The sequence below is a fragment of the Mobula hypostoma genome, chromosome 2 (assembly GCF_963921235.1).
Source record: "Mobula hypostoma chromosome 2, sMobHyp1.1, whole genome shotgun sequence".
NCBI lineage: Eukaryota > Metazoa > Chordata > Chondrichthyes > Myliobatiformes > Myliobatidae > Mobula > Mobula hypostoma.
The window spans coordinates 43,608,774-43,636,504 of NC_086098.1; the positions used below are offsets into that span (position 1 = coordinate 43,608,774).

General features: G+C 39.8%; 1 protein-coding gene across 1 annotated transcript; it reads left to right on the top strand.

Annotated features, from left to right (window-relative positions):
• The first annotated feature begins 1,554 nt into the window (after window positions 1-1,554).
• cimip2c (ciliary microtubule inner protein 2C) lies at window positions 1,555-27,465 on the top strand. The gene is made up of 4 exons (XM_063071064.1): window positions 1,555-1,693; window positions 9,394-9,667; window positions 14,564-14,676; window positions 26,814-27,465. The coding sequence occupies exons 1-4, from the start codon at window positions 1,620-1,622 to the stop codon at window positions 26,815-26,817; spliced, it is 465 nt and encodes a 154-aa protein (XP_062927134.1). The 5' UTR covers window positions 1,555-1,619; the 3' UTR covers window positions 26,818-27,465.
• The last annotated feature ends 266 nt before the right edge of the window (window positions 27,466-27,731 follow it).

Consider the following 27,731-nt stretch of genomic DNA (forward strand, 5'->3'; position numbering starts at 1 on the left):
ACCTCTAGGGAACCTTGCATGAGGATTCCCAAGTCCTTTTGCACCTCAGATTTTTGAATTTTCGATCCACTTAGAAAATAGCCCACATCTTTATTCTTTCTAGCAAAGTAAATTAAGGAAAACATTATAAGTAGGTGGGACAAACAAGTAACTAAATATAAAATACATTTTGTTAGTAAATGAAATGAAGGAAAATAACCATGAGAAAGGCACACAGGCAAGGACAAACATATCACTGAATGATAAAAATTAGTAATGATTCTCAGAGCGCATGTTGGTTGAACCTATAAATAACAAAATATTGTCATTTCTATATTTCTTCTGAAAGTATTGAGTTACATTTTGCAAATTATGTTGAATACATTGAAAAACATATGTGCAGTTCGAGTAAACAAAAAAGTTTGAATAGTTCTGTGGTCTAGAGATCATTGGCACCCTTGTAAATAATCTGTAGTGCAACTGCAAGGCACACTAATAAACTTTTTTGTTTATTGGCTTCTTTGCAAACTTTAATAGCACCCAAGCTACATCAAATCAGATAAAGAAGGACAAATCTGAACCCAGATGGACTTTCACTCCCAGTGCTTTTCATCTAGAAATGGTTGCAATTGCATCATATTTCAGATAACAAATGAATCTCAGACATACAGCAAAAAAAATTAGTACTGGATATCCAAGTTTCTAGGTAGAGTATTTTTAATCCAAGCCAACAGATGGTATGTATACTGTGGTGCTGCATTAATATTATTGTACTAAAGGAAGTACAACATATTTGATAACTTTCTAATTTCTAAAATTAGCATTACACCTACTGGCAACTGGTAACTTGGAGGCTGGATTTACAATGTAACTTGGTACTCCAGTAGAGTTTTCACAGTAGGGTTATCCAAGAACTTGGTGTCTGGCAAAATGCTACCAACCAGGTTTATATTTGCCTCATTTTATATACTGTTCAAGAATTGTATTTGAGCAAATAACTTTCATTGGAAACACAAGGCGATTCTACTGAAGCATACAAAATCGCGTATTTGGAATAAAATGAGATCTGATTTCCCCCCAACTCTCAAAATAAAATAAAATTCCCAGTAGTTTCTTGGGTATTTAGCTTTAGCTTAATTTTACTATTTTAGTGTGTAAAGTTTAAATTTTAAGCGCAAGTTCAGAAGGCTATTATGAATATGTATAGCATGTAATCATGTCAAAATCAGAATCAGCCGAGAATTTTTATAATTCCCCTTTAAACTGATTGATTAGCAATAACAATATTTTTTATTTGTTACTGCAATACTAATCGGTCTGAAAATTAAACAAAGTGATACAGGTTACAGCGATTTGGAAAAAAAAGAGGATTTGTTAAACATATCCACATGCAAGCAATGTAACTTGCAATGAGTGCGGCAAGCGACGGCAGAGACATACTGGCTATGCCAGCCCCGCTGCACAGGGAGAATTTCTCTTCCTGTAATGCTGCGGGCAGCGCGGTATGGTTGCCTGGTTACAGATTGTTACACACAGGACGGCGCTGATTGACAGCTCTCCCAGGGAAATGTCGCGGGCGTAAGAAAAAGTGATAAATAAAAGCAGGTCGTTGTGGTTAACAACATTTCCTTTCTGGAGTCATGGCTTCCCGGAGTGCTGGAACTCTCATAACTAACTACAATGCTACATATATTCCTCCCGCCTTAATGCCGGGGTAAGAAATCAGAGTGTTAAATCTGCAGATCTTCTCGTGTTTGTTAATATTGTCAGGCTTTGTGTTATTGGTTATATTGTGCAATCAGCGAATACAATACCAGATTAAAGAGCACATTGAAAATACTATTTTGGGTATGTTAATAAAAGCTAATGTTCAGAAGTTTTACCAAATGTTTGGTCATGCTAAATATTCATGTTGTAGCTGATAATGCTTCAGAAACCACCGCTGTTTTGAGATTTTCAGTCTTCTAGTCATTCCCACATTTAACCAGATTTGTCGTGCTCTGGTCGAGAATAATCATAAAGTTTTACCTTACCCATTAATAATGAAAGGTTTAGCATCTGTTGATTGAAACTAGATTCCATCAGTAAACTATACACTAAATACCCACTCTTAGATTCCAGTTAGAAGGTTCCTTAGTGTTAGATTATAGCCATTGGTTTAAATGGTTATAAATTTAATTATTCATTAAGTATTGAACAATTACATTACCTAAGTAAATTCATGATTTAACCTATCAAAAATACCTCCTCCATTCTCACCATTTGTCCTAGTATCATACACAAAATGCTGGAGTAACTCAATAGGTCAGGCAGCATCTATGGAGGAGAATAAAAAGTTAACTTTTCCAGCTGAGACCAAGTCTTGATGTTGCCTGGTCTGCTGAGTTCCTCCGGCATTTTCAGTGTGCTGCTCAATATTTCCAGCATCTGCAGACTCTCTTGTATTTATGATTTATCAAAGGTATGATTAACAAATTGATAGGCAACTAACACTGCTCTGGACAAATTCCATTTATGGAATAAGTATTTGCAGAAAGAAATACTGACTTTTGTAATTTAATGAAGGTTGCTTTTTTGAATACATAGTACAACCTCTGCAGTGATAGCTGTTATGTAGATCAAACAGATAAAAATAATGAAAATATTCAGAATAATTGAACATTTCAAGAAGAAGATTTTGTGTGCATTGCTCAAGAAGAAGAAATAGTTTTCACACTTACCACGGCCAGGAACCAGAGATTCTACTCACAATGTGCTGGAGGAACTCAGCAGGTCAGTCAGTATCAGTTGAAAAGATTAGTCGACGTTTCGGGCCGAAACCCTTCATCAAGACAGCATCTGCGGATTATTTTGTGTTTAGCAGAGGTTCTGGATTGGAATGCATTGTCTGATGGGGTAGAATCGTAGAAAAATACAACACAAGACAGGCCCTTCAGCCCATCTAGTCTGTGCTGAACGATTTAAACTGTTTAGTGCCATTGACCTATATCTGGACCATAGCCCTCCGTACCGTTACATCCATGTACCAATCCAAACTTCTTTTAAACAAACATAGAACAATACAGCACAGTACAGCGTCAGCCCACAATGTGGTGCCAACTTTTTTAACTCACAAGGTCAATATAATCCTTCCCTTCCAAATAGCCCTCCATATTTCTATCATCCATCTATTTTTTTTTGAAAAAGGGAATTGGTCAAATAACTGAGGGAAAATGCAAAGAATTAGGATTAATTGGACAGAGCTGACACAAAGAATAGGTTGATCATGAAGGTACAACACCCAGGTGTTAATATTTTGTACCATTTAGCATAAACTGCTACCAAATTATTTTACACCGTTGCTCTTGTTTTTGAGCATCTTTTGAGCAAAACCTTGGCAAGAATGCATTACAAAATAAAGATTCATCCATGAGGTCATTATACCCATTTAGAAGTTTAAGTGATGGGAGCCATTTCAGCTTGTCATGAGAAGACTAACGTAGAAATCAGTAAGAAGGTTTGAAAACTTTTGACATAGAGACCAAAAGATAAAGGTATTGATTATCTAGACGACATTAAAACCTTTACTGCAGTATTACATGGGTGGTCAGTATAAGGTCTGAGGTCCAAACGCTGAGATTCTCTCCCGTGCTGGACTTCCCAGAATGTTCACGCTTTTAAGACAACGCAGACTGCGCTGGCTGGGCCACGTCCGTCGTATGAAGGATGGTAGACTGCCAAAGGACATCCTCTATTTAGAACTAGCAACAGGCAAGAGGAACGTTGGTAGACCCCAGCTTCACTTCAAGGACCTCTGCAGGCGCGACATGAAGCCTTAAAAATCAACACAGAGTGCTGGGAGGATACAGTGGATGACCGCAACAAGTGGCGAGGTACTCTTCAGCAACACCAAGAGCAAGGCGAAAGAGTGATCCTGAGTCAGTTTGAGGAGCGGAGAGCACGGCGGACAGTGGACAACAATTCCACGATGCCCTACACATGCGGCAACTGTAGCAGAGCCTGCCGTTCCAGGATCGACCTCAACAGCCACAGTCGACGCTGCTCGACAAACCAGTGACTACCAGAGACGCAGTACCCATGGTCGACCACGACCGACAGAGGCCACACATAAGGACAAAAAACCTATCACAGAATCATTAAAATAGACTTTCATTTACCACAAAGTGAAAGATGGACTCGGTCATGCAAGTTGCTAAACTGGAATGCTGCAGGACAAGTGCAGTATCTGAAGGATCAGTATTGCAGCCCTTATAATTGGCTCTTGATATAATTGTTTGGGAATTTATAAAGTTTGACCATTGCTGATGACTTCGAGGCTGGAGAAAGGAGACTGCAGATGCTGTAATCTGGAACAAACAAAACATGCTGGTGGAACTTGTGGGTCTGTAAAGGCAAAAGAATCATCAGCATTTCCAGCCAAGATCCTGCATCAGGATCAGCAACCATCTGTTTGAAAACTTTTGATCAGGATAATGGCCAAGCCCATCAGGTACTGGGAAATGGGTTCAGAAACATGAAAATTAAATGTTAACAAGTCGAAATGAGTTTGCCGTCAGTGGTGGGTAAATTGATGGAAAGTATTCTTCGAGATGGTATATATAATTATCTGGATAGATGGGGTCTGATTAGGAACAGTCAACATGGATTTGTGCGTGGAAGGTCATGTTTGACCAATCTTATTGAATTTTTTGAAGAGTTTACTAGGAAAGTTGACGAAGGTAAAGCGGTGGATGTTGTCTATATGGACTTCACTAAGGCCTTTGACAAGGTTCCACACGGAAGGTTAGTTAGGAAGGTTCAATTGTTTGGGGTGGTAAATTGGATTAGTAAGTATGCAGATGATGCTAAGATAGGTGGCGTTGTGGATAATGAAGTAGGTTTTCAAAGCTTGCAGAGAGATTTAGGCCAGTTAGAAGAGTGGGCTGAAATATGGCGGATGGAGTTTAATGCTGATAAATGTGAGGTGCTACATTTTGGTAGGACTAATCAAAATAGGACATACATGGTAAATGTGTTGAAGAATGCAGTAGAACAGAGGGATCTAGGAATAATGGTGCATAGTTCCCTGAAGGTGGAATCTCATGTGGATAGGGTGGTGAAGAAAGCTTTCAGTACGCTGGCCTTTATAAATCAGAGCATTGAGAATAAGAGTTGGGAAGTAATGTTAAAATTGTACAAGGCATTGTTAAGGCCAAATTTGGAGTATTGCGTACAGTTCTGGTCACCGAATTATAGGAAAGATGTCAACAAAATAGAGAGAGTACAGAGAAGATTTACTAGAATGTTACCTGGGTTTCAGCACCTAAGTTACAGAGAAAGGTTGAACACGTTGGGTCTTTATTCTTTGGAGCATAGAAGGTTGAGGGGGGACTTAATAGAGGTATTTAAAATTATGAGGGATAGATAGAGTTGACGTGGATAGGCTTTTTCCATTGAGAGTAGGGGAAATTCAAACAAGGGGACATGAGTTGAGAGTTAGGGAGCAAAAGTTTAGGGGTAACATGAGGAAGAACTTCTTTACTCAGAGAGTGGTAGCTGTGTGGAATGAGCTTCCGGCAGAAGTGGTAGAGGCAGGTTCGATATTATCACTTAAAGTAAAATTGGATAGCTATATGGACAGGAAAGGAATGGAGGGTTACGGGCTGAGTGCAGGTCGGTGGGACTAGGTGAGAGTAAGCGTTCGGCACAGACTAGAAGGATCGAGATGGCCTGTTTCTTTGCTGTAATCATTATATGGTTATAAAGTACCTTCAATATTAGTAAATAAAGCTATGAAGTAAATGTGGTAACCCATTGCATTAGTAACAGGTAAAAAGTTGGAAAAATTGGAGTCATTAAATAGGTTATTGAAACCATTTATACAGAGTAAAATAACAATCAGAAAATTTACAATATGCCATTTGTACCTGTTGAAAATGATCAAGGAGCTTAATTTTGTCTTCCAGCACTTTGTCTGAAAATTAAGGATGCTAGTTCTAAATTTGATGGACTTCCTCTCTGTTATTTTTTTTGGGCAATGGGATCCTGTTACACTTCATGGGTGATAGTGTTTTCTTTTCTTCATTTCTATTCTAACCTTTCTACCAATTACTTGAAATTTGTATCTACTAGTTTTAGACCCTTCTGTTAAAAATCATTACCTTTGATTAAATTCCCTACATAAGTTAATCCTCGAGTTTTCATCAGCTCCTTATTTAATTCAAAGTCCCTTTGCTCCTTTACATCATTTGGAAAAGTGAAGTCATCAGTCCTAGAGAAAGTGAGCCTGTCAAGAAAACCAGCACTGCTAGTTTGCAGCACTATGTATAATACTGATTTCTATCAGGCAGGAAAGATACTGTAGAAAAGGAAAATCCATCGAGGTTGGTTGACAGGGCAGGGCCTCAAAGCTTGAGTGAGCTATGTTTGATCCTGACCTGGACAGTATTTGCATGTTCGTCTTGTGACTGCTTAGGCTTCCCTCAGGGTGCTTTTGTTTCTTCCCACATCACAAAGGTATGATAGTTGGTATGTTAATACGTTACTGTAAATTACTCTCAGTATAGGAGAATCAGGGAGCTGATAGGCATGCAAGGGGGTATAGTTACAGGGTAATGGAATCATTTGGAGAGCTGGCATTGACACAAAGGACTGAATAGTCTGAACATAAGAGAAATTTAACCTCCGCTCCCTTGACAACTGGCAATAGCAAACTAAATTTCTTTAAGCTAGAGATGATGGAAAGGAATGTTTGAATAAGTTGTTCAAGTGCCTCCAGTATACCAGGATGTTTAACATGTGGAATTGTTTCCAAGACCTTTGGAATATACTGATTTACAAAGACAGAGGCTTTACATAGTTTAAACATGTGCTATTGGATATTTTTCAGGCAATGGGTACTTTTGGCAGTGGATTAGAGTTGTACTTACATCGAGTTTACTTGTAACAAATGCACCGATAATTCACTGAGAACCCATTTTACATTTAACATACCTTCAAAATACTTGTCTTTTATTAAAAGATTACATTCTCTTAAAATTTCTTGGCATGTTAAATGACCTGGAATCTAAACCATTTTTGTTGATTTGTTTCAACCCTAGAACACAGAACAGAACAGCACAGAAATAGGGCCTTTGCCACACAGTGTTGTGCTGAACTAATTTAATTTAGTGTTTAAATACCCAACTAAACTAACCCCATCTGCCTACACAGAATCCATGTTCTTCCATTTCCTGTACATCTGGGCCCAAGAGCCTCTTGAACACCTCTATTGTGTTTGCCACCCCCACTACCCCAGGCATTGCATTCCAGGAACCCACCACTCTGAAAAAACTTGCCCCATGCATTGTCTTTGAAGTTAACTTAAATACCTGCCCTCTGGTATTAGATATTTCAACCCTGGGAAAAATATTTGCTGTCTATCTCTTTCATAATCTTAAACATCGATTAGATCTCCCCTGAGCCTCTGTCGCTTCTGAGAAATCAACCCAAGTTTGTCCAGCTGCTCTTTATAGCACATGCCCTCTAATCCATACAGCATCAGGTAGAACTCTTCTGTGCCCTCTCCAAAGCTTTGACGTCCTTGCTGTAATGGGCTGACTGTAACTGAAGATAAATTTCTATCTTTTCATCTATCTTCATGAATTATTTTCTCTATTTCGTCTGAGGGATGACACTGGTTGCTATGGAAGGGGACTCAGAGATTCAGAACATTGTAATCACATTTGTGTTTTTAATTAAAAGTAATAAAATTCCAGGTGGGCTTTAGAAGCCGTCAACACATTTAGTCAAAATTTAAGCCATTTGTTCTGATATGACTTTAATCATTCTATTTGAGTGCAGTATACAGCCAATTCATTTCATTTTTCTGAATCACATTGTAAAATTGTAATAGTTTAGGATTAATTTTCATTCCAATACAGAATGAAGACTCGGCTGGTGGCATAGTGGCATCAGTGCCGGACTTCGGGACAAAAGGTCTTGAGTTTGAATCCAGCCGGCTCCCCTGCATGCTTTCTATCCATGCTGGGTTACGAGCTGGTGATCTCTTTGGAAGCTCACCCGGCAGAAGGCAATGGCAAACCACTGCTGTAACTTGCCTCGTACGCGGTTCCCCACTACGTCAGAGAGGCGTGGAGGGTAATTGTCTTCGAACCAGAGAAACTCCGGATGCGACGTACCTTTCCTATACAGAACGAAATCTATGCTTCTAGTTTTGGCGTCCAATGTCAAATCAATTTGAAATGTTTATTTATAAAGGATATTTTATGCACAACCTTCCCGTATTTCTAACGTTCAGTTCTGATGCATCAAATTCTCCAGATCAACGAATCAACAAATTACACCCATTTGGAATGTTATTGCAACCCGTAGAAGCAAAATTTTTCTCTTTAGCCTGTCAAAATATTTGGAATTTTGGCATTTTCACACTGCTCATAATTCTCTAGTGATAAATGTTATGACTTTCAGTCTTTTGTATTTGTAATTTGGTACTCATTATTTTCTGGTCAGCCTTTCAGCATATGCTTTATGGTTGGAAGAGCCTTTCAAAATAGGTGAGCGCACGAAGTGCAAACTATAGACACCATGTTAATCAACACATACTTTTCCATCACAACGGGCAATACCTACTCCACTAAATTAGCGGTTTTTGTTTGCGATTGAGCACGATGTAAAGGGAAAGGAATTGTTACTGTTAAGTATTTCAAGATTTTAAGAAAAGTATTGTCTGTAATGTGGCAGTGCTATCTGAATTCTGTGCTGAGATTGACATGACTGCCTTTGTGCTGGCATCCAGATCTTGGCTAATATTTTGTCAGCATGGAGATGAGCACAACTTAACCAAAACTCTTAATTCCCTCCCTGCCAGGTTTTTCAGCATCAATGTTTTCCGCTAGCTCTAGCAATGTAGACACCAGAAATAAAAACATGCATGGTATAAAGAAACTCATAACTCATTTATTTCCCACCCAAATTCCACAAGATGCTGCCTCTGTTCTGACTTTTTGGCTAAATCTTTCCAGTTCCATTCTGGGCTGAATTATTCTCCATTCCAGAGCTCTCAGATCTCAACCTGACAATCTGCCTGCAATAGGACGTTTGATTGGATCACCATGTTTCCCTCATTCATTGATGTATAATGACAAATAATTGGGACGGTGTCCTTTCATCCTTGAGACTTTTTATGGACTGAACCAAACTATTTAAGATCTGGAATTGTTTGTATAGCTGGTGGATAAGGAATCAATTATTGTCTCCACTAGGAAATTGGATGGGCATTTGAGAGAGCGCAATTTTCAGGGTTTAAGGGAAAAAAAAAACGGGGGAGCAGGAGCAATGGGATTACTTAGTCAGACACAATAGGTTGAAAGGCCCCTTCCTGTACTGTAATAATCCGTCCATTTTACGCTATTGACATTATGTTCTTGATTCCAGATACCGTGGCTTTGTTCCAACAATAAACTTTACACATGGCGATACTTATGGAAACACCACCAGGAAATACTTTGAAGATTTCCGTATGTCAGCTCTGAATACAAGTCAGAGTCCTTACAGCAAAGGAGGGCAATTTCCAACCATTTATTCCAACAACCCATCTCTTGTGATAGAAAATAGGATGCGCAACAGGAATAGGTGGCTATATGCACCACAATGGTCTCGATATGATGTGGATTTCAACAGAGAGGAAGAAATGAAATTGTTTAATAAGGTAACAAAATATCTCAGAAACTAATGGAACAATTATACCTTTTGCACAGAAATGTAAAATTAGTTAGAATGGAGTAGGCAGTCTGTATGGATGTGCATTATCTACTGCCTATCCTGTGCAGACCCTTGCGTGATTTTCCTCAGACATTGCTGGTGTCTTTTATAAATATACATCAAGTTCCGGATGACTCCCCTGTGCTCAGAACCAACTGAAACATCATGTTTATTAAAAGCTTTGGACAACACAGTCCTTTGCCAAGATTTCTTTTAAATGAAAGATTTAAAATTTAAGTTTTCTTGCTGACGGCACAAGTTGTCTTTCATGGTTTGTGAAGTTTGCAGTTATGTCGGCGCTGATAGTGTTGTGGGGCCACCTTCTTGGTGTTCTCACATTCTTGGCCAAGAGTCAAACTAGCCGATTTCGTTACCCATTTATCAGAAGAGCTAAAATCACTTTGTAATGCCACAAAATGAAAAGTAAATGGGCTGCAAAGATTCAAGGGTAATACAGCAGTACATGCCAAAATGAGGGCTATAAGTACAAATCAAGCTCTCGGTGAATTGACAGTTATTTTCTGCTTAGGTCAACAAAAACCGTTAAACATGCTGCACTTTCTTAAGTTAAAGGAGAAGCTTAATTTTGGCATACTCAACATGTGAAAATAATTTCTAATAATTTTTAACCAGAAGAAAAGCCTGGGGAGACCAGACTGAGAACTCACCTATTTAAACAAAAATCAAATCGAGAGTTTTGTATCTAACTCTCATGCCACACGTAGATGGTGGGAGGGTAATGGGAGTCAGGTGGAGAGTTATTTACCACAGAATACCCAGCCATTTATTCTATCGGTCGATGATAACTGTGGATGTTGATTGTGTGGGTTTTGGCAAAGTTATTGTTAATGACTATTAAGCAAAGGTGGTTAGAATTTCTTTTGCCGGAAATGATTATTGATCAGAAATTGTGTGGTGTAAATGTTACTAGCTACTTGGCAGGGTCTGCCTGAATGTTATCGAGGTCTTGTTGCCTGCAGGCACTTACCAATGAATTATTAGGGCTGAAGTAGGAATAAATACTGCAATTAGCAATGCAACTTATTTTCAGCTTGTAATAGAGGAATACTACCACTTCTACTACGTTGACTCAGGCCTAGGGGGCCGGCGTCGGGCACGATGACGGACTCTCCACTACTCCCTCATCAGTGTGTTCAGTTCATCTACATTAGCCGTGCCGCTGTCTTCTAACGGCGTGTTAACCATAGTCTTGGGAGGGCGCCCAGGGTTCATCCTCCCGTGCTTGGGCTCCCATATGATGACTAGGCTGGCAGGTAGCTCGGGGTGGCGTAGACAATGCCCCACTAGTTGCCGTCTTCTCGCCTTGATTTTAGTGGAGAGCATTGGTAGGTCGTCATAGAGCTCGATGTTTGTCATGTGCTGTTGCCAACTCACGTCAAGAGCCATCCAGAGCATTCGTGTATAGCAACCATCTAGAGTCTTTCACATTGTCTTGGTGGGTGTCCACGTCTCACATCCATACGTGAGAATGGACTCTACGACTGCTATGAAGATCCTCTTTTTAACCCCTCTGGTCAGGTTCGAATTCCAGATTTCCTTCATGTCATTCATAGCCCTCCACACCAGCGCCTCCCGTATCTTTATGTCCTTCTCCAAACTCATCATTCTTGACCCGACCTACTTGTAGTCAAAGACTTTCTTAATGGTATCATTCTCTATGGTCGTAAGAGTACCTTCATCGCAGTTAAACGCCATGTACTCTGTCTTTTTAGCGTTTAGGTGAAGTCCAACTTTATTGCACTCAATTTCCACTTTTGTCAGTAGCTGCTGTGCTTCCTCCATCTGGTCAGAGAGCAGGACTATGTCATCTGCAAAATCGAGATCTGTGAGTGTAACTGGTCTGACCCTTTTGGTTCGCCCAGGTTTTATGGTAAAACCAAGCTTGTCATGATCTTTGGTAGCTTGACGCAGAGTGTAATCAGGGACGATTATAAAGATGTAGGGTGCCAGAGTGTCTCCTTGCAGCACACCAGCTAGGAGCTGGAACGCTGCTGTTTCTCCTTCTGGTGATACAACTTTCGCCATGGTTTTGGTATAGCTGGGCTCTATTGCTCTCAGTAGATGGTCTGGCACTCCGTAAACTTTCAGGATCTTCAGCATTTTACCTCGGTGAATGGAGTCAAAAGCTTTGCGAAAATCGATGTAAGTAAGCACGGCTGGTAGGTTGTTCTTCTTGACTTCCTCGATGATTCTACGGAGAGCAAGTATTTGCATTACTGTTGTGCGCTTCCGCCAAAAACCATTCTGATTGAATCTTAGCTTAGGGTCAATGGCGGTGCGAATCCTGTTCAAGATCATCCGATTGTACAGCTTTGCTAAGATGCAGGTCAAGCTGATACCGTGGTAGTTATCTGTCTTTGTGAGGGATCCAGACTTGGGGACTGGGATAATGTTTGAGAGTGACCACTGTTCTGGTTTGTCGCCTTTCATCAGTGCCGTATTAGATATGTCCAACAAGATGTCATCCAGGTTGCAGTTCTTCAGGACCTGGTGGTATCCCATCTGGTCCAATGCTCCTGCCCTGTTTGAGTGCATATTTAGCCTTCTTCAGTTCCTCAATGGTGAATGGGCCATCATCGATGTCAACTTGCGTTAGTATCATGGGTATGTCCTCTTCTTCTTCCCTGATCATTGGAGGCCTTCCCAGCAGGTTCTTAAAGTGGGTAAACCATGTCAGGACATGGTCCTCTGCTGTTTTACCACTTATTTGACCTGATGGGGACTTCTTCCATCTACTGATCTCATTGACTAGGTGCCATGCTTCTCCATGCTGCTTGTCTTCATTAGCAGCCTCTACCTCTCTAATCCTCTCAGCTAGTTCCTCTTCCTTCAGTCGGTCGTAGGTGGCAAAGAGATTCTCCTATGCTGTCTTGAACTTGTCTCTTCGCTCTTCTGTTTTGCTCCTTCTAAGTTCAGCATGACAAGCATTGATCACACTTCTTGCTGAGACAACGTCAGGATGTTTTGAGATCCGGCTCTTCTTGATTCGCTCCACAGTAGGCAAACTCTTTGTTCCATCTGTGCAGGTGTCTATGAGCCATTGATAGCGGTCGGTGGCAGTCTCTTCCTCCCCCCTTTCCAGTGGGCCGAAGCGATTTCTCACCTCCACTGTGTACTGAGCTTGAAGAACAGGTTGTGAGGAGAATGCCTTCCTGTCTACCTTCTCCTTGGGACCTGTGGCTTTGGGTTGCCGCAGACACAGTCTCACTTGCATTGACACTACTGTGCGATCAGAACTGGCCAAGTTGAAGGTGCTGTGGGTTTCTGTGTTGATCACACAATTACGCCATTTTGTTCTTGCGAGGATGTAATCGAGCTGTTTCCTGTTGATGGAGGCTCTGATTTCGTATGTCCACAGTTTACCAGCTCGCTTCTTGAATTGTGTGTTGGCGGCAGTGAGACTGTGTTCCTGGATGGAATCAACTAGATATTGTCCATTTCTGTTGGTAAAGTCTTGGTATGAGTATGGACCATCTTCCAGTCCAACCTGGGCATTGAGATCGCCGAGCACAGCCAGGAAGTTATGTGCTGGTATTGAATTGACAGCTTCGTGAAGCTTACTGTAGAAGGCCTCCACCTCCTTCTCCTCGCTGCAGTTGTGCGGGGAGTAACAGATGATGACAGAGGTCGCCGGGTTTCCGTCGAATTCTGCAGTAAGGATACTGTCACTGATTGAGACTACGCCCCTCAGTGCCTTCTTCGTCTTGCAATTCAACATCAGCCCTACTCCACCTTGTGCTGACATGTCGTCGGCTCTCTCCATGCGGACGAGGTGACCCCTCTACCTCTGTGAACCTTATCTCTTCATCAGGGTGTACATGACAGTGTTCTTGGATCCCCAGGATGGAGATCTCGTAGCTGCTTGCCTGTGATGCCAACTCTGTGCATCGAGGCAAGAGGCGGATGGTGTTTGTGTTGAAGGTTGAGATGATCGTTTTTACCTTACAACTCAAAAGAGGCGCAGTTCGCCCAGCCCCCTAGGAATAGAGGAATGGTCACTGGAAAGAGTAGCTGGTTGTGCTTAAGTCACACTTTCAGCAACTACTAGGCAGTTAAATGACTTATAATAACCTGAGACATTTTAGTTTGAGATGCATGATTCATCTTACTGATGAATCTTACTTACATTCCCATTGATTTGGAATTTACAGATTATTTGGTACATCACCTCCTCAATGAGGACTCATTATTAAGTCAAAATCTGTTTAAAATTCTACCAACTGGGAATGAAGAAATTAAAGTCATACAGCAGAGAAGCCGGCCTCAAGGCCTGCCCTGTCTGTTAAGCATTAACCAAACAACTTGTACATTTTTGGGATGTGGGAAGGAGATCCATGCGGTTACATGAGAGAACAAGTAAATGAACATAGATAGCAGCCAAGGTCAGGACTGAACCCAAGTCACCAGCGCTGTGAGCCAGCAGCTCTACTAGTTGTGCTATTGCGTCAGCCACAGTTTCTGTGCCAAGAAGGATTAATATCATTTGTTCAACTTGACACTACACAGTATTGTTAGAGAATTATTCAACAATCAGAGAATTATTTCACAATGTCAAACAGGAACCAGTGACACCACAGTTCAAGCAGTGATCAGTGTAGTTATAAAGCATGTGAGAAAACAATTGATTATATTGCAAATCAGAAGTGGTGGAATAAAGAAATTGGGTACAACTGTGTTGCCAAGCAATATTACAGAAAAACAAATTACTTAGGACAACCTAGGGCATATTACTGGCTCATAGGCAAACAATGAGTAAGGAATAACACTGGATAGTTTACAGCTCCATCTTTATTGAACTGTTAATGAAATGTACTTTCACTAGTTATCTCAGCAACACCGGGAGAACTACAAAGACAAGACAGGCATAATACCGAGAGTAGATCATTTTGTGCTGCCTGGAAAAGAGGAAGACACATTCCCTTCTTTACCTAATATGTGAGTATTACATGATGCAAGATCATTTGACTAATTTAAAATGATTTTATAGATTATTTGAAAATGAATTTAGTGAATTAGTTTAACTTCATGAAGTTGGTTGCTTATACTATTGTTTATTGTAAATTTGTAATAAAATATTCCAAATACACTTACCCTGTGTCACTGATCATATACATTTTCCAAAATAGAGGCCTCCTGAATGCAGAAATGAATAGACTGCAATAGGTGTAGTAGGAAAATCTCAGTTATTATTTATTTCAAATCTTCACTTTCAAGTGGGGCGTGGCCAGTGGGGATGCAAGTGGTGTTGGTTGGCAAAACGGTATTATCATGGGCTCTGTCAAGTAATGTAACTACAGTAATGGGACTACAGTATAATGTAACACACTGATGGAGGAACTCAGCAGGTAAAACAACATTTATGCAGGCAGAGGGAAAGATGAGATTTGGTTTCAGATTCTGCCCAAATGTTGACTATTCTTTAGCATCCCCAGATGTTGCTTGACCTGCTAAGTTCCTCCAGCAGCTTGTTTTTCACTCTAGATTTGAGGATCTGCTGTTTCTTGTGTGACAGTGGTAATATCATGGGATGTGTTATCATGATAACTCTGTATGATTTTGTCTGTATTCTCCATAACACTCAGTAATTGGTCATAGTTAACTGGCTCGCTGGCCCCATTGATAGAGAGTGAAGAGTCCCATAAGATTGGGTTAAACTAGGTACGTTGGCAATCTTTTGATAAGGATCTTAGTAAACGAATTAAATTTAATCGAAGTTTTCATTTAATTATGTTTTTAAACTTGCTATTGTGGTATTAGAGCTCAGTCTACAGATTGCTAGTCATGTAGTTGAATTTCTGGCATTGTGTCATGCGTTAGAGAGCAGTGGAAATATTCCAGCTTCCTGATTGGTTGATAATGCATAAGGGCAAAAAGTATTTGTAAATCAGATCCAATAGCATGAAGATGATTTTATTTTAGTACAAATGTCACTGAAAAGAAGACTTTTACTATCAATTTCATTCCTGAGGAATTTTTAAGAACGCATTGAAGGAAGGATAAGAAATGTCCTATGCCAAAGAATTTGTTTTATACAGAATTGTTACTTGAGTTTTGTCCACTCGTGACTAGTGTGGTTAATGCACGAGGTGTGACTCTAAATACTTAAGTACAACTAAGGAGGCCAAATTAAAATTCCACTGAAAGTCCAAGAATTATTTCCAAACATTAACCTACTCAAAAGGCACAGACTTTAAAGCTTACTTTCCCCTTGGATCTTTCAATAGTTTCTTGCCAAAAATTACAGTTGTTATCCCTGCAAGTAGCTTCCTTGCAATTCAATGAATTCCAAACATTCATTATCCCAGATATGTTAATTTTCCTTTATTTAAACTATGCTGCACCCCTGCCTTTGAGTTAATATCAATATGTAATCCAAATGAAAACAGAATTTGTATCTCCATGTTAAGAAATATTAAATTTTCTTGCTCACAAAAATGTGCTTTTGAATTGCAGCAAAACTAGAAATCAGGAACAATGCTGCAAATAATGAAAGGAAAGTCTTACACAATGTTACTAAATGCAGGTTCCATTTGTTTAAAAAATACCAATTTTTAGAGTATTGACTGTTAATGAAATCTAACAGATTCCATACAAATTTTATTGAGTTTTGACTCCTGTCTGCTATAGTTACAAGGTTAACATTTCCTAAAACGATGATATTAGTGAATGAAAGTACAAAAATATATAAACCCATGAGCAAATTTGGATTGAAGCTTGGTAATCATCCAACATGGTTCCTTTAGTCAAATCAAAATGAGAGTCTCAACTATGTTTGTGTTTTGAAGTACTTCCACCAAATGAAACATACATTTATTGTTTTTACAACTTTGAGAGCTCCTTCTGCACAGATAAACAAATTGGCCTAATTTCAGACTATTTAATATCTAGTCCAACGTTTATGGTCCAAACATTTTTATATTTATGATGGCAAGATGAAAAAAAAATGGATAGGATCTTCAAACCAACTACAAAGATTCCTCAAACCATTTTTATGTCGCATAAAATTAGAGGAAAATTGTTTAGAAAAAAGAGTATTCATGATATGGTATCCACATTCCTGCAAGTTGATAATAGCGTTTCCCTCCTTTCCAGTTTTGATGGAGGGTTTTTCACTTGAAATGTTTTCTCCATTCTGTTTGCATAGGCATCAAATGTTTCTAGCATTTTTATCCATTTCACATTTCCAGTATCTGTTGTTTTATTTGTTCCCAAAATGTGTTGCATTACTATGCTGAGAAATTGATTCTTTTCTCTAGGAATTTAAATCAGCTCTTATGGTACTGCATTTGATCAAGCCCATATGTATAGGGCCATTGGTACTTTACCTCCATCCTTACTGGAGCATCAATTAGTACTGGTAATTCTCCATAGTGGTTAGCAAGGTCCATTACTGCTCTAAACTAATATGCTTACACAAATGCAGATGGATAGATGATTACATTTTTGATCTAGAAAAATATCAATCGAAGATTATTCATGCTAAGTGTCATTCAAATATTTAAACAGTTTACATCATTTTATGACTGAGTCACTATCCAAACAATGGGCATTTTGGAATAGCCACTCGTCTTCTATTACTTTTGTAAATTTGCAGATGCATCACAAAAGTAGTTTGTTTTGTAATAGCTTGAGGATACAGATTTAATTTGACATCATATGTAGAGTTTGACTCAAAAAGTGACAAACAGCAATATTGGATGTTGATCAACATTACTTCAATAGAGAAACCGATCAATGCAGCAAACTTCAATGCTGAAGTTTTAAGTCAATATATTCCCTATTTCACTACAGCTGTTTGAATCATAATATTGTACTAGACTTTAACAGAAATGCACATTACAATGATCAGTATTGGAAGCTGCTAGTTCAGATTGAAACAAGAAAATTTAATTGTTAGATCCCTGTCCAGTTAAATTTTGATATCTTTATTGTAAACCTCTTCACATTGATTTAGCTTCACAATACTACATCTAGTATGGGATCTGAAAATTATTCCCATTCCTGTTGGCCAGTAAGATTTTGTGTATTTGAAAAAAAAATCACAAGATTACCAGTAGTATTTCCTGATTAGAGTAGCTCCTTTAAGGATAAAATACAGCTATGTTATTGCTTTGGATCAGTCTGCACATTTGATGGATGTGCAGTCATTTACTGTAGAGTAAAATGCCGGGCACAGCTGCTCTACCTTTTGGTGAAAGGCGGCCAGGCCAACATCTAAATTTGCTGTGAGACCAGAGCTGGTGCTTTGGCAAATGGATGTGTATCCACTCACAGTGGACGTCTACTCCATTATAACATTGGTTTCTTTGCTAAAGAACAATACATATGAAGATAATATTGATACAGAACAGGAGGCAGCTATCTGGCCCATTATGTACAGCTCTCCACTAGAGCCACCCACTAATTCCACCTTCCTGGGCTCTTCTCTATAGTCTTGCAAGTTTATTTTCGCCATATCCAATTCCTTAATGAAGACTATAATGAAACTTGCTTCCACATTCTAGATTACAACTATGTGCTATATAAAAAAAATCTTCCACTTTAATTTGTACCTGCAACTTCTAATCCTCTATCCCATCACCAACCCTTCCTATTTCCATGCTGTCTTAATCATTTTCCATTCGCTCTCACCCTAGCCTTCTCTTCGTAAACAGTCTCAGCATCTCCATTCTGTCCATGTACAGTAATTGTAATCCGACCCAGGAATCATTCATTAATTCCTGTAAATATTTTCTGGTCTTTCCTGAGTGCTTCCACATCTCTGTACAATTAGTTAATAATTACCAGCAGTATTGTAGAAAGGTTCCGTTCACTTTCCCTGGTTTTGTATGCTGTGCCTCTCTGGATAAATCCCAGCCCACCCTGTCACTTACGGCAAATTGTACCCTTGTATCCCTGCATCCTTTTAGAAATCTTACAAATAAGTTTGAGGAGACTAATCAGAATCAGATTTTCTATCACTGTTGTATACAAAATGAAATTTGTCCTGTAATAGTACCGTGCAAAGACATGAACATTAATATAAATTGCAAAATAAATCGTGCAATAAAAATGGAGCAATGAAATAATGTTCATGGACAGTTTAGAAATCTGATGGCAAGGGGGAAGAAGCTGTTCCTGAATCATTGAGTTTTCATGTTCAGGCTCCCATATCTCCATGCTGATGGAGTTTACAAGTGTGTGAGTTTGCTTAATGATGCGTTAACCCTTGAGAAGTCCTTGATTATGAGGAGGGTTGTGCCCTTGATGGAACTGGCTGAGTCTACAACCCTCTGTAGCCTTTTGCAATCTCTAGCATTGGAGCCACCATATCAGGCTGTGATGCTTTCAAATGCTACAACATGCAACTGTGGAAATTTGCAAGTCTTTGCTGAATAACAAATCTGAAACTCTTAAAGTAAAATCGCTAGTGTACCATTTTCATTATTGCTTCAATGTGTTTACAAAGTCAAACCGACATAGAACTTATACTATGAGTGCTGGGCAGGGTAATGATAACACAGGCCTAGGAGCATTAGTGCACAGTTCAGGAATGGCGAATCTATGGTATGCAAAAAAAAAAGGTCTGCACCCATATTTGACCCCACCCATAATAAAAAAAAGTAAATAATAATTTTCTTTACTGCCAAATAGAGCTGAGAACAGTGAGATGTTTCTATAGGGAACATTTCAGGTTGGCTTGGCATGAGCTGATGCTTGTGAGAACACGTGAGATTGGATGATGTGTCTTAATCCTGTAGACCTGGTGTACACTTCCTTCCTTCCTTTCGCCCTTAACTCCTGGTGGAGTCGTCAGGGCGCCGTCATGACAAGCTTTGCACTAGTCTGTTCCATCTGTCGCGGTTGTGTGCCAGAGCCTGGGTCACCGCAAATGATTTCCCTGTCCATTTTTTAATGTTGTCTATCCATCTTTTCCTCTGTCTACCTCTCCTTCTTTTCCCCTCCACAGTTCCTTGTAGAACGGTCTTTGCAAGGCCACTGAATCTTGTTATATGGCCGTACCATCTCAGCTTTCTTTTCTTCACCGTTGTGAGAAGGTCTTGATGGGGACCAATGTGGTGCTGGATGGTCTTGCGGACCTGCTCATTTGTGATGTGGTCCAAGTATGAGATGTCCAAGATGTTGCGATAGCATCTTATTTCCAATGCCTGTATCTTCCTCTGTAGCTCTGCTGTGAGGGTCCGTGTCTCACATGCGTACAGGAAGATGGAAAATACCAATGCACGCAGGAGTCTGATCTTGTACCTCATGGTGATGTTGCTGTCCCTCCATATTGTCTTGAGTTTGGATAGTGCAGTCATTGCCTATGTGGTTCTTGCCAGGACTTCTGGTCTTGATCCTTCATCACTGATAATTGCCCCCAGGTATTTGAACTGCTGCACTGTCTCAGTTTCTGATCATGGACCAAGATGTCTGTTGTGATGGCACCATTGGCATTTGCCATGAGCTTGGTTTTCATCAGTATTTGGATATTAAACAGTTTTGGCAAATTGACGTTTTGTTAATAACCATTATAATGACTGGCACCTTTTACCAAACGATCAACATTCTCTCACCTCCATTCATTCCTCTGTTCTAACATCTTGCTTTTTGAACTACATTGCATTATATGCTTGTTATCTACCTGTATGTAGGCAATTGTTGTCATTTAAACACATTGCTTGACATTATCAGCTGACTTTACATGACAAGAAGCAGTTTTCTTTCATACACTGTAAAGACCAAGGTTCAAACAGATTACTGAACTCCAACAAATGCTGTTAATTGAGCTAAAGCAGTTTGTAACTTCCATGCTATTTTTAAAGAAAACACGTAATTTTCATCTACGTGCAAGAACTTTTTGCTATTAATCAGCTTTAAAATAGGCAAACTGTACTTGATCAAATGCATTCTAAAAACGGTTATAACATTTAATTTTTTTTTATATGTAAGTGCTTGAATTGTTTTAAAAACTAGAAAAATATGCCCATATATTTCCTAAATAATACATTATATAGGAAACATCTAATTGGCAGTGTTGAAATTCAGTATAATTCAGTATAATTTCAACTCCTCAGAAAATAAAACAACTCATCTTGTTGACTTGACAGGAGGCAAAGAGTGGGAATAAAGAGGTCCTTTTCTGATTGGTTCACGACTAGTGGTGTTCTGCAGGGATCAGTGTTGGAACTGTTCCTATTCACATAATATGACAATGATTTGGTTGAGCTGAATTGATTATTATTTGGCCAAGCGTGTGGACAATATGTTGAGGAAGAAGGGAGGCTGCAGAAGGATTTAGACAGATTAGGAGAATGGACAAAGTAGTGGCATATGGAATATTGTGTAGGGAAATGGATGGTCATGCACTTTGGTAGAAGGAATAAAGGCATTGAGTACTTTCTAAATGGGGAGTAAATTTGTAAATCAGGTGCAAAATGACTTGGGAGTGCTCATGCTGGATTTGCTAAATATTAACTTGCAGGTTGAATCTGTGGTAAGGAAGGCAAATGCAATGTTAGCATTCATTTCAAGAGGACTGTAATATAAGAGCAAGGATGTAATTCAAAACACAAGAGATTCTGCAGGTGCTACCTAGATAGAATATGAGATGTTGTTTCTACAACCTGAGAGTGGCCTCATCATAACAGAAGAGGAGAGAATGTTCTGACATGTTGGAATGGGAATAAGGGTTTGAATTAAAATGTCTGGCCATTGGGAAATCTGGCTTTCTGCAGATGGAAGAATGGGAGACTCAACAAAGCAGTTCCCCTTTCTATGTTGGATCTCACCAACGTGGGGGAGTCCATATCAGGTGTATTGGATACAGTAGACAATCCCAACAGATTTGTAGGTGAAAGGAAGGACCTCAGCTGGAAGGACCTTTCGGGACCCTGACTGGCAGTGAGAGAGGAGATGAATGAGCAGTTATTGCACTTCTGCTTGCAGGGATAAGTGCCAGGATACGGGGGAGAGACAAATGGAAAAGGGAATCACGGAGGGATTGATCCCTGTGGAAGGCGGAGAGTGGTGGTGGGGGGGAGGAGGAGGTAAATATCTGTTTGTGGTAGGGTCCTGTTGAAGATGTTGGAAGTTGGGGAGAATGACATGTCTGATGCAGAGTTCATGGGGTGGTACATGAGGACAAGTGGAACTATATCCCTGTTAAGGCAGTGGGAAGATGGGGTGAGCACGGAAGTCCAGGAAATGGAGGAGATGTGGGTGAGACCAGCTTCAATGGTGGAGGAAGTGAAACCCCATTCATAGAAGAAGGAGGAAATCTCTGAGGTGCTGGACAAGAAAGCCTCATCCTAGCAACAGATGCGGCAGAAACAAAGGCACTGAGACAAGGGAATGGAACCATAAAACCATAGAACATTACAGCACAGAACAGGCCTTTTGGCCCTTCTTGGCTGTGCCGAACCATTTTTCTGTCTAGTCCCACTGACTTGCACCTGGACAATATCCCTCCATACACCTCTCGTCCATGTACCTGTCCAAGTTTTTCTTAAATGTTAAAAGTGATCTCGCATTTACCACTTCATCTGGCAGCTCATTCCACACTACCACCACTTTCTGTGTGAAAAAGTCCCCCCCTAATGTTCCCCTTAAACTTTTCCCCCTTCGCCTTTAACCCATGTCCTCTGTTTTTTTTCTCCCCTTGCCTCAGTGGAAAAAGCCTGCTTGCATTCACTCTATCTATACCTATCATAATTTTATATACCTCTATCAAATCTCCCTTCATTTCTCTACGCTCCAGAGAATAAAGTCCTAACCTATTCAACCTTTCTCTGTAACTGAGTTTCTCAAGTCCCGGCAACATCCTTATAAACCTTCTCTGCACTCTTTCAACCTTATTTATATCCTTCCTGTAATTTGGTGACCAAAACTGCACACAATACTCCAAATTCAGCCTCACCAATGCCTTATACAACCTCACCATAACATTCCAACTCTTATATTCAATACTTTGGTTTATAAAGGCCAATGTACCAAAAGCTCTCTTTACGACCCTATCTACCTGTGACGCCACTTTTAGGGAATTTTGTATCTGTATTCCCAGATCCCTCTGTTCTACTGCACTCCTCAGTGCCTTACCATTTACCCTGTATGTTCTACCTTGGTTTGTCCTCCCAAAGTGCAATACCTCACACTTGTCTGCATTAAACTCCATCTGCCATTTTTCAGCTCATTTTACCAGCAGGTCCAAATCCCTCTGCAAGCTTTGAAAACCTTCCTCACTGTCCACTACACCTCCAATCTTTTTATCATCAACAAATTTGCTGATCCAATTTACCACATTATCATCCAGATTATTGATATAGATGACAAATAACAATGGACCCAGCACTGATCCCTGTGGCACACCACTAGTTACAGACCTCCACTCAGAGAAGTAATCCTCCACTACCACTCTCTGGCTTCTTCCATTGAGCCAATATCTAATCCAATTTACTACCTCTCCATGTGTACCTAGCAACTGAATCTTCCCAACTAACCTCCCATTCGGGACCTTGTCAAAGGCCTTACTGAAGTCCATGTAGACAACATCCACTGCCTTCCCTTCATCCAATTTCCTGGTAATCTGCTCAATAAACTCTAATAGATTGGTTAAACATGACCTACCACGCACAAAGCCATGTTGACTCTTCCTAATAAGTCCCTGTCTGTCCAAATACTTGTAGATCCTATCTCTTAGTACTCCTTCCAATAATTTACCTACTACCGACGTCAAATTTACTGGCCTATAATTTCCCGGCTTACTTTTAGAGCCTTTTTTAAACAACAGAACAAAGAGCTATCCCACAGTCCTTCGACACTTCACCCGTAGATACTGACATTTTAAATACATCTGCCAGGGCCCCTGCAATTTCATCACTAGTCTCCTTCAAGGTCTGAGGGAGTACCCTGTCAGGTCCTGGGGATTTATCTACTCTAATTTGCCTCAAGATAGCAAGTACCTTCTCCTCTTCAATCTGTATAGGTTCCATGAATAGCAGTTTTACAGGTGATGGTGGGAAGAGGATGTTATGCTGAGGGTTTATGAGGCATTTTTCAGACTGCTCTTGGAGTATTGTGAGCAGTTTTGGGCACCTTATCTTGGAAAAAAAGTGCTGGCTTTGGAGAGTGTCCAGAAGCGGTTCATGGGAATGATCCTGGGAATGAAAGGTTTAACGTATCAGGAGTATTTGGCAACTCTGGGCCTATGCTCACTGGTGTTTAGAAAACTGTGGAGGGATCTCATTGAAACCTATCACATATTGGAAGGTCTAGATAGAGTGGAGGTGGAGAAAATGTTTCCTTTGTGGGGGTGTTTAAGACTAGAGGGCATAACCTCAGAGTAGAAGGATGTCACTTTAGAAGAGAGATGAGGAGGAATGTTTAGCTCGAGTGTGGTAAATCTATGGAAATCTTTGCCACCAACAGCTTTGGAGGCCAAGTCATTGGCTATACTTAAAGCAGAAGTTGATAGTTTCTTGATTATTAAAGGTGTCAAAGGTTACGGGAATAGGGCAGGAGAATGGGGTTGAGAGGGATAATAAATCAGCTATGATGGAATGACAGACAGATTCGATGGGCTGAATAGACTAATTCTATTCCTATGTCCTATGGTAGTGCAAGATCTAGTTCCATTTCATGCTTGAGCTAATAGTCTCAAGTAACATTTGTGCTGTACAGTTGAGAGATAATGACTATCTCCAGTTTGGTCAGTTTTCCTTGGCTATTCAGTGGCTATTCAACATTGCTGAAGTCACATTAGTATCTTGGATTAACCATTGTACCGGCCACATAAATACAATGTTTACAAGGAAAATTAGATAGTCAGCAACCCGAGTTACTTTGTTGCCCCCAAAGCTTTATACTACATCAGGAGTTAAAATTCTGCATTTGCCCAAGGAGATGAGTGCAGTTCCATAAAACACTGGATTTTCGTTAATTGGGACAAATCTAGCGGTACATTTTGGCCCAATTACGTGGCTGCTCCAATTAGCTGGTTTTATGGAAATAGTTCAAAAAGGTATAAAAAAAGTCAAAATACCCTTTAACTGAGTAACAAATTATGTATTTAAATGAAGTACAGAACAAGTGAGAACATTGTCCTATAAAAACTCTGCAGTTCCTAGTCATTGATGGATGTATGCTCTCGTGTATGGGGTGTCCAGGGAGGGGTTGCTTCTCTGGTGAAGGGGCTCGTGTTGTCTATTCTGGGGCAGCTCGCTCACCTTTGGTCCCCACCTGACACTCAGTTCTCACCTGTGGCTCCAAGTAGCTGTTTTCATGTGATAGCGGCTGTACCCCTGTTTGCTGCTTTGACAGGCAGTCTAAACCAGGGAAGGGTAGCTGGCAGGCCTCATACCCTAGTAAAATAAGGACATACCTGTCCTAGCATGTGAAGTCAGTTCCGGCGGACTGGGCGGATTAGTTCATCCGTGAGATGCATTCGGCAACAAGGTGGTTCTGCAGTGCTCCATAGAGAGCAAAGGACAGGACAAGGCATAGAGGTTATCCATGGCAACCAAGGAAGACCCCAGTTTGTGATGACCATTTGTACCACTGGACCTGGACTTCTGAGGTCGAGAGAGTGGAACTGTCCCAGTGCAATGGCTTTTCCACTTTAAAAACTCTCCCGCACAGGTTTCGCTGTCATCATTAGATGTGACAGACAACCAACATGCTGCTGTGTACTTTTGATTGACTGTCAATGAACAAAATGGGTGCTTTTAAACGACTGCCTTCATTCAATGCTTTCAATGATTAGATCCTATATATCTCCATTTTCATTGTAACATTCAAGATGATTGGTGATGTCTTCAAATTCTTCGCAGTTCCTAACTTGAAGTCGTGAAATTGTTTCATTTTCACTTCTGGCTGTCTCTGGCATTTCTAAGCCTGAATGCTTGAAACTGCAGTGAGCAAAATAATTCTAAATTGTCTTGCTTATTTCTCAACAACTGTCAGTGACAAAATTCAATGGTTTTGAACACAAACACATGTAACTGATACTACTTGCAAACAGTTTGCTGTAAACACAATGTAGCATGTAATGGCCACAGAACTTCATGCACCTGATGCTAGTTAGAAACTGTTTGGCAGCAGCCTGTCTGAATTAAGTGGCATAATGCTCCAAATAAATGAAGGGAATACTTGTTTTTTTCTCAATTAGTTTTTGTTCTTTAAGCATTGTCCCAAATAAGCATCTGCCCTGGTTAACTGATGGACCAATTAACCGGAATCTGCTGTATATGAATTCAGCACCACTCCGTGTATAGTAGCCTCCTTGCTTGGCAATCAAATATCTTGAATACTCTCTCCCATCACTGCACAACACAGCAGCTGTGTCTATGCTTTATAAGGTGCACTGCAGGTGTTTGCCAAAGGTTTTCACTGTCAGTATTTTCACCAAAAAGGCTGCAACCTCTTAAAGTGATGGCTCATCACTAGTTTTCAAAGGATTTTCCAATAAATACCAGCAATACCCAAATCCCATGAAGAAATAAAATAAGGGTTTATATCTCATTTCCAGTGTTGGTTTGTCTTCTCTCTCTTATCATCATTTTTTATCTTGTACATACACTCCTCCAGCCAGAGCAGCTTTCACTACCTTCTTTAGAAAGCACCAGTAATATTTCTTGATCACTTTAACCTGCTGACAATCTACCTTCTTATGACCTTGTACTTTATTGTTTAGCTACACTGCACTTTCTCTGCAGCTTTTATACTTTATTCTGCATTGTTATTGTTTTCCTTTGTTCTACCTCAATGTACTGTGTAATAATTTGATCTGTATGAACAATATGCAAGACAACCTTTTCACTACGTCTTAGCACATGTGAGAATAACAAACCAATACCAATACCTTGGTTTGCTTCTCCTTGCACTCCCTTTTAACTTAAAACATGCTTATTTTCCACTCTGGTACTGAGAAATTATTGATCTAATCCTGCTTCTTTCCCCATTTGTGTCTCCTGAGCAGTTCTAGTATTTCATTTTTATTTCAGATTTCCAGGATCTGCAATGATTTTTTATTATACACTATTTAATAAAGTGCTTTAATATGCATAACTTGCCTTTATTTTTATTCATTTCTGCAGGTAGCTTACTCCACACAACACACCAGAAATCTGCAATAAAACCAAGCTTCAGAGATCTGGGAGAAAAAGAGGACTTTCAGGGCAGATAATATTTACAGATCTGAGGAATGATTGACTTTTGAAACTCAATTTATTTTTTCTAGTTTTTAATCTATATGGTTTTAATTTTTATCCAAGTCCTAATTTCATTTTAAAGAGGTCTAATTTTAAGTGACTATATGATTGTTAAGCAGAAGTAATTTTGTAAATGACTATACTTAAGTTGCACTGTGCTTTAATACCTGCCAAATCACTGAACTGAAGATAAATCTTCAACTGCTGCTTTGGCATCCAATATGGTTGAAAGTTGTAACCATTTATCTTCTCGTTAGTAAGAAAAAAAGAGTTAATTTTATCCTAAAGCTTGAGTTCTCTAATGGTCAATTAACATTTACGTTTAACGGAAAGTGATGTTTCACCAGATGCATTTTTCTCTTACTATCAATATGTGTCACCTCTCAGGAGGTATGCCAAAGCAGCTGAGACAATAATTTAATTGTTACTTTATGTTTACTGCCAAGTAAAATACACTGTGATTTAAAACATGCCTCTTATTATTGGCTTATGTTTATGAGGATGTTTAGTTCCTTGGAGTTGCATGTTATTCAAACATTTGTCTTCAAACTGGAAAGTTTCTAGCTTCCCATTGATGACCAAAGTCTAAAAGGTTGCCAATCCTCCTGGATTGTTATGGCATCTCTAAGATTTGTAGATTAATCCGAGGATTCTGCAGGGAGTACCCCAGGATAAAAAAAAACATAAGTGCATTGAAAGGAAATTATGAATTACAAAAAAAATTGCTGGCGACGGGAATATCTCCTGGAGTATTGAAGAGTCTGGTCATCTTTCCAGCTGTTATGAGAATGGATGGTTTGGGCA

Excerpts from the sequence above, each read along its gene's own strand:
- cimip2c (XM_063071064.1), top strand. The coding sequence starts at position 1,620 with ATGGCTTCCCGGAGTGCTGGAACTCTCATAACTAACTACAATGCTACA. Across the intron at positions 1,694-9,393 it reads CCTCCCGCCTTAATGCCGGG|ATACCGTGGCTTTGTTCCAA; the intron begins GTAAGAAATCAG and ends TCTTGATTCCAG. Across the intron at positions 9,668-14,563 it reads AAATGAAATTGTTTAATAAG|TTATCTCAGCAACACCGGGA; the intron begins GTAACAAAATAT and ends TACTTTCACTAG.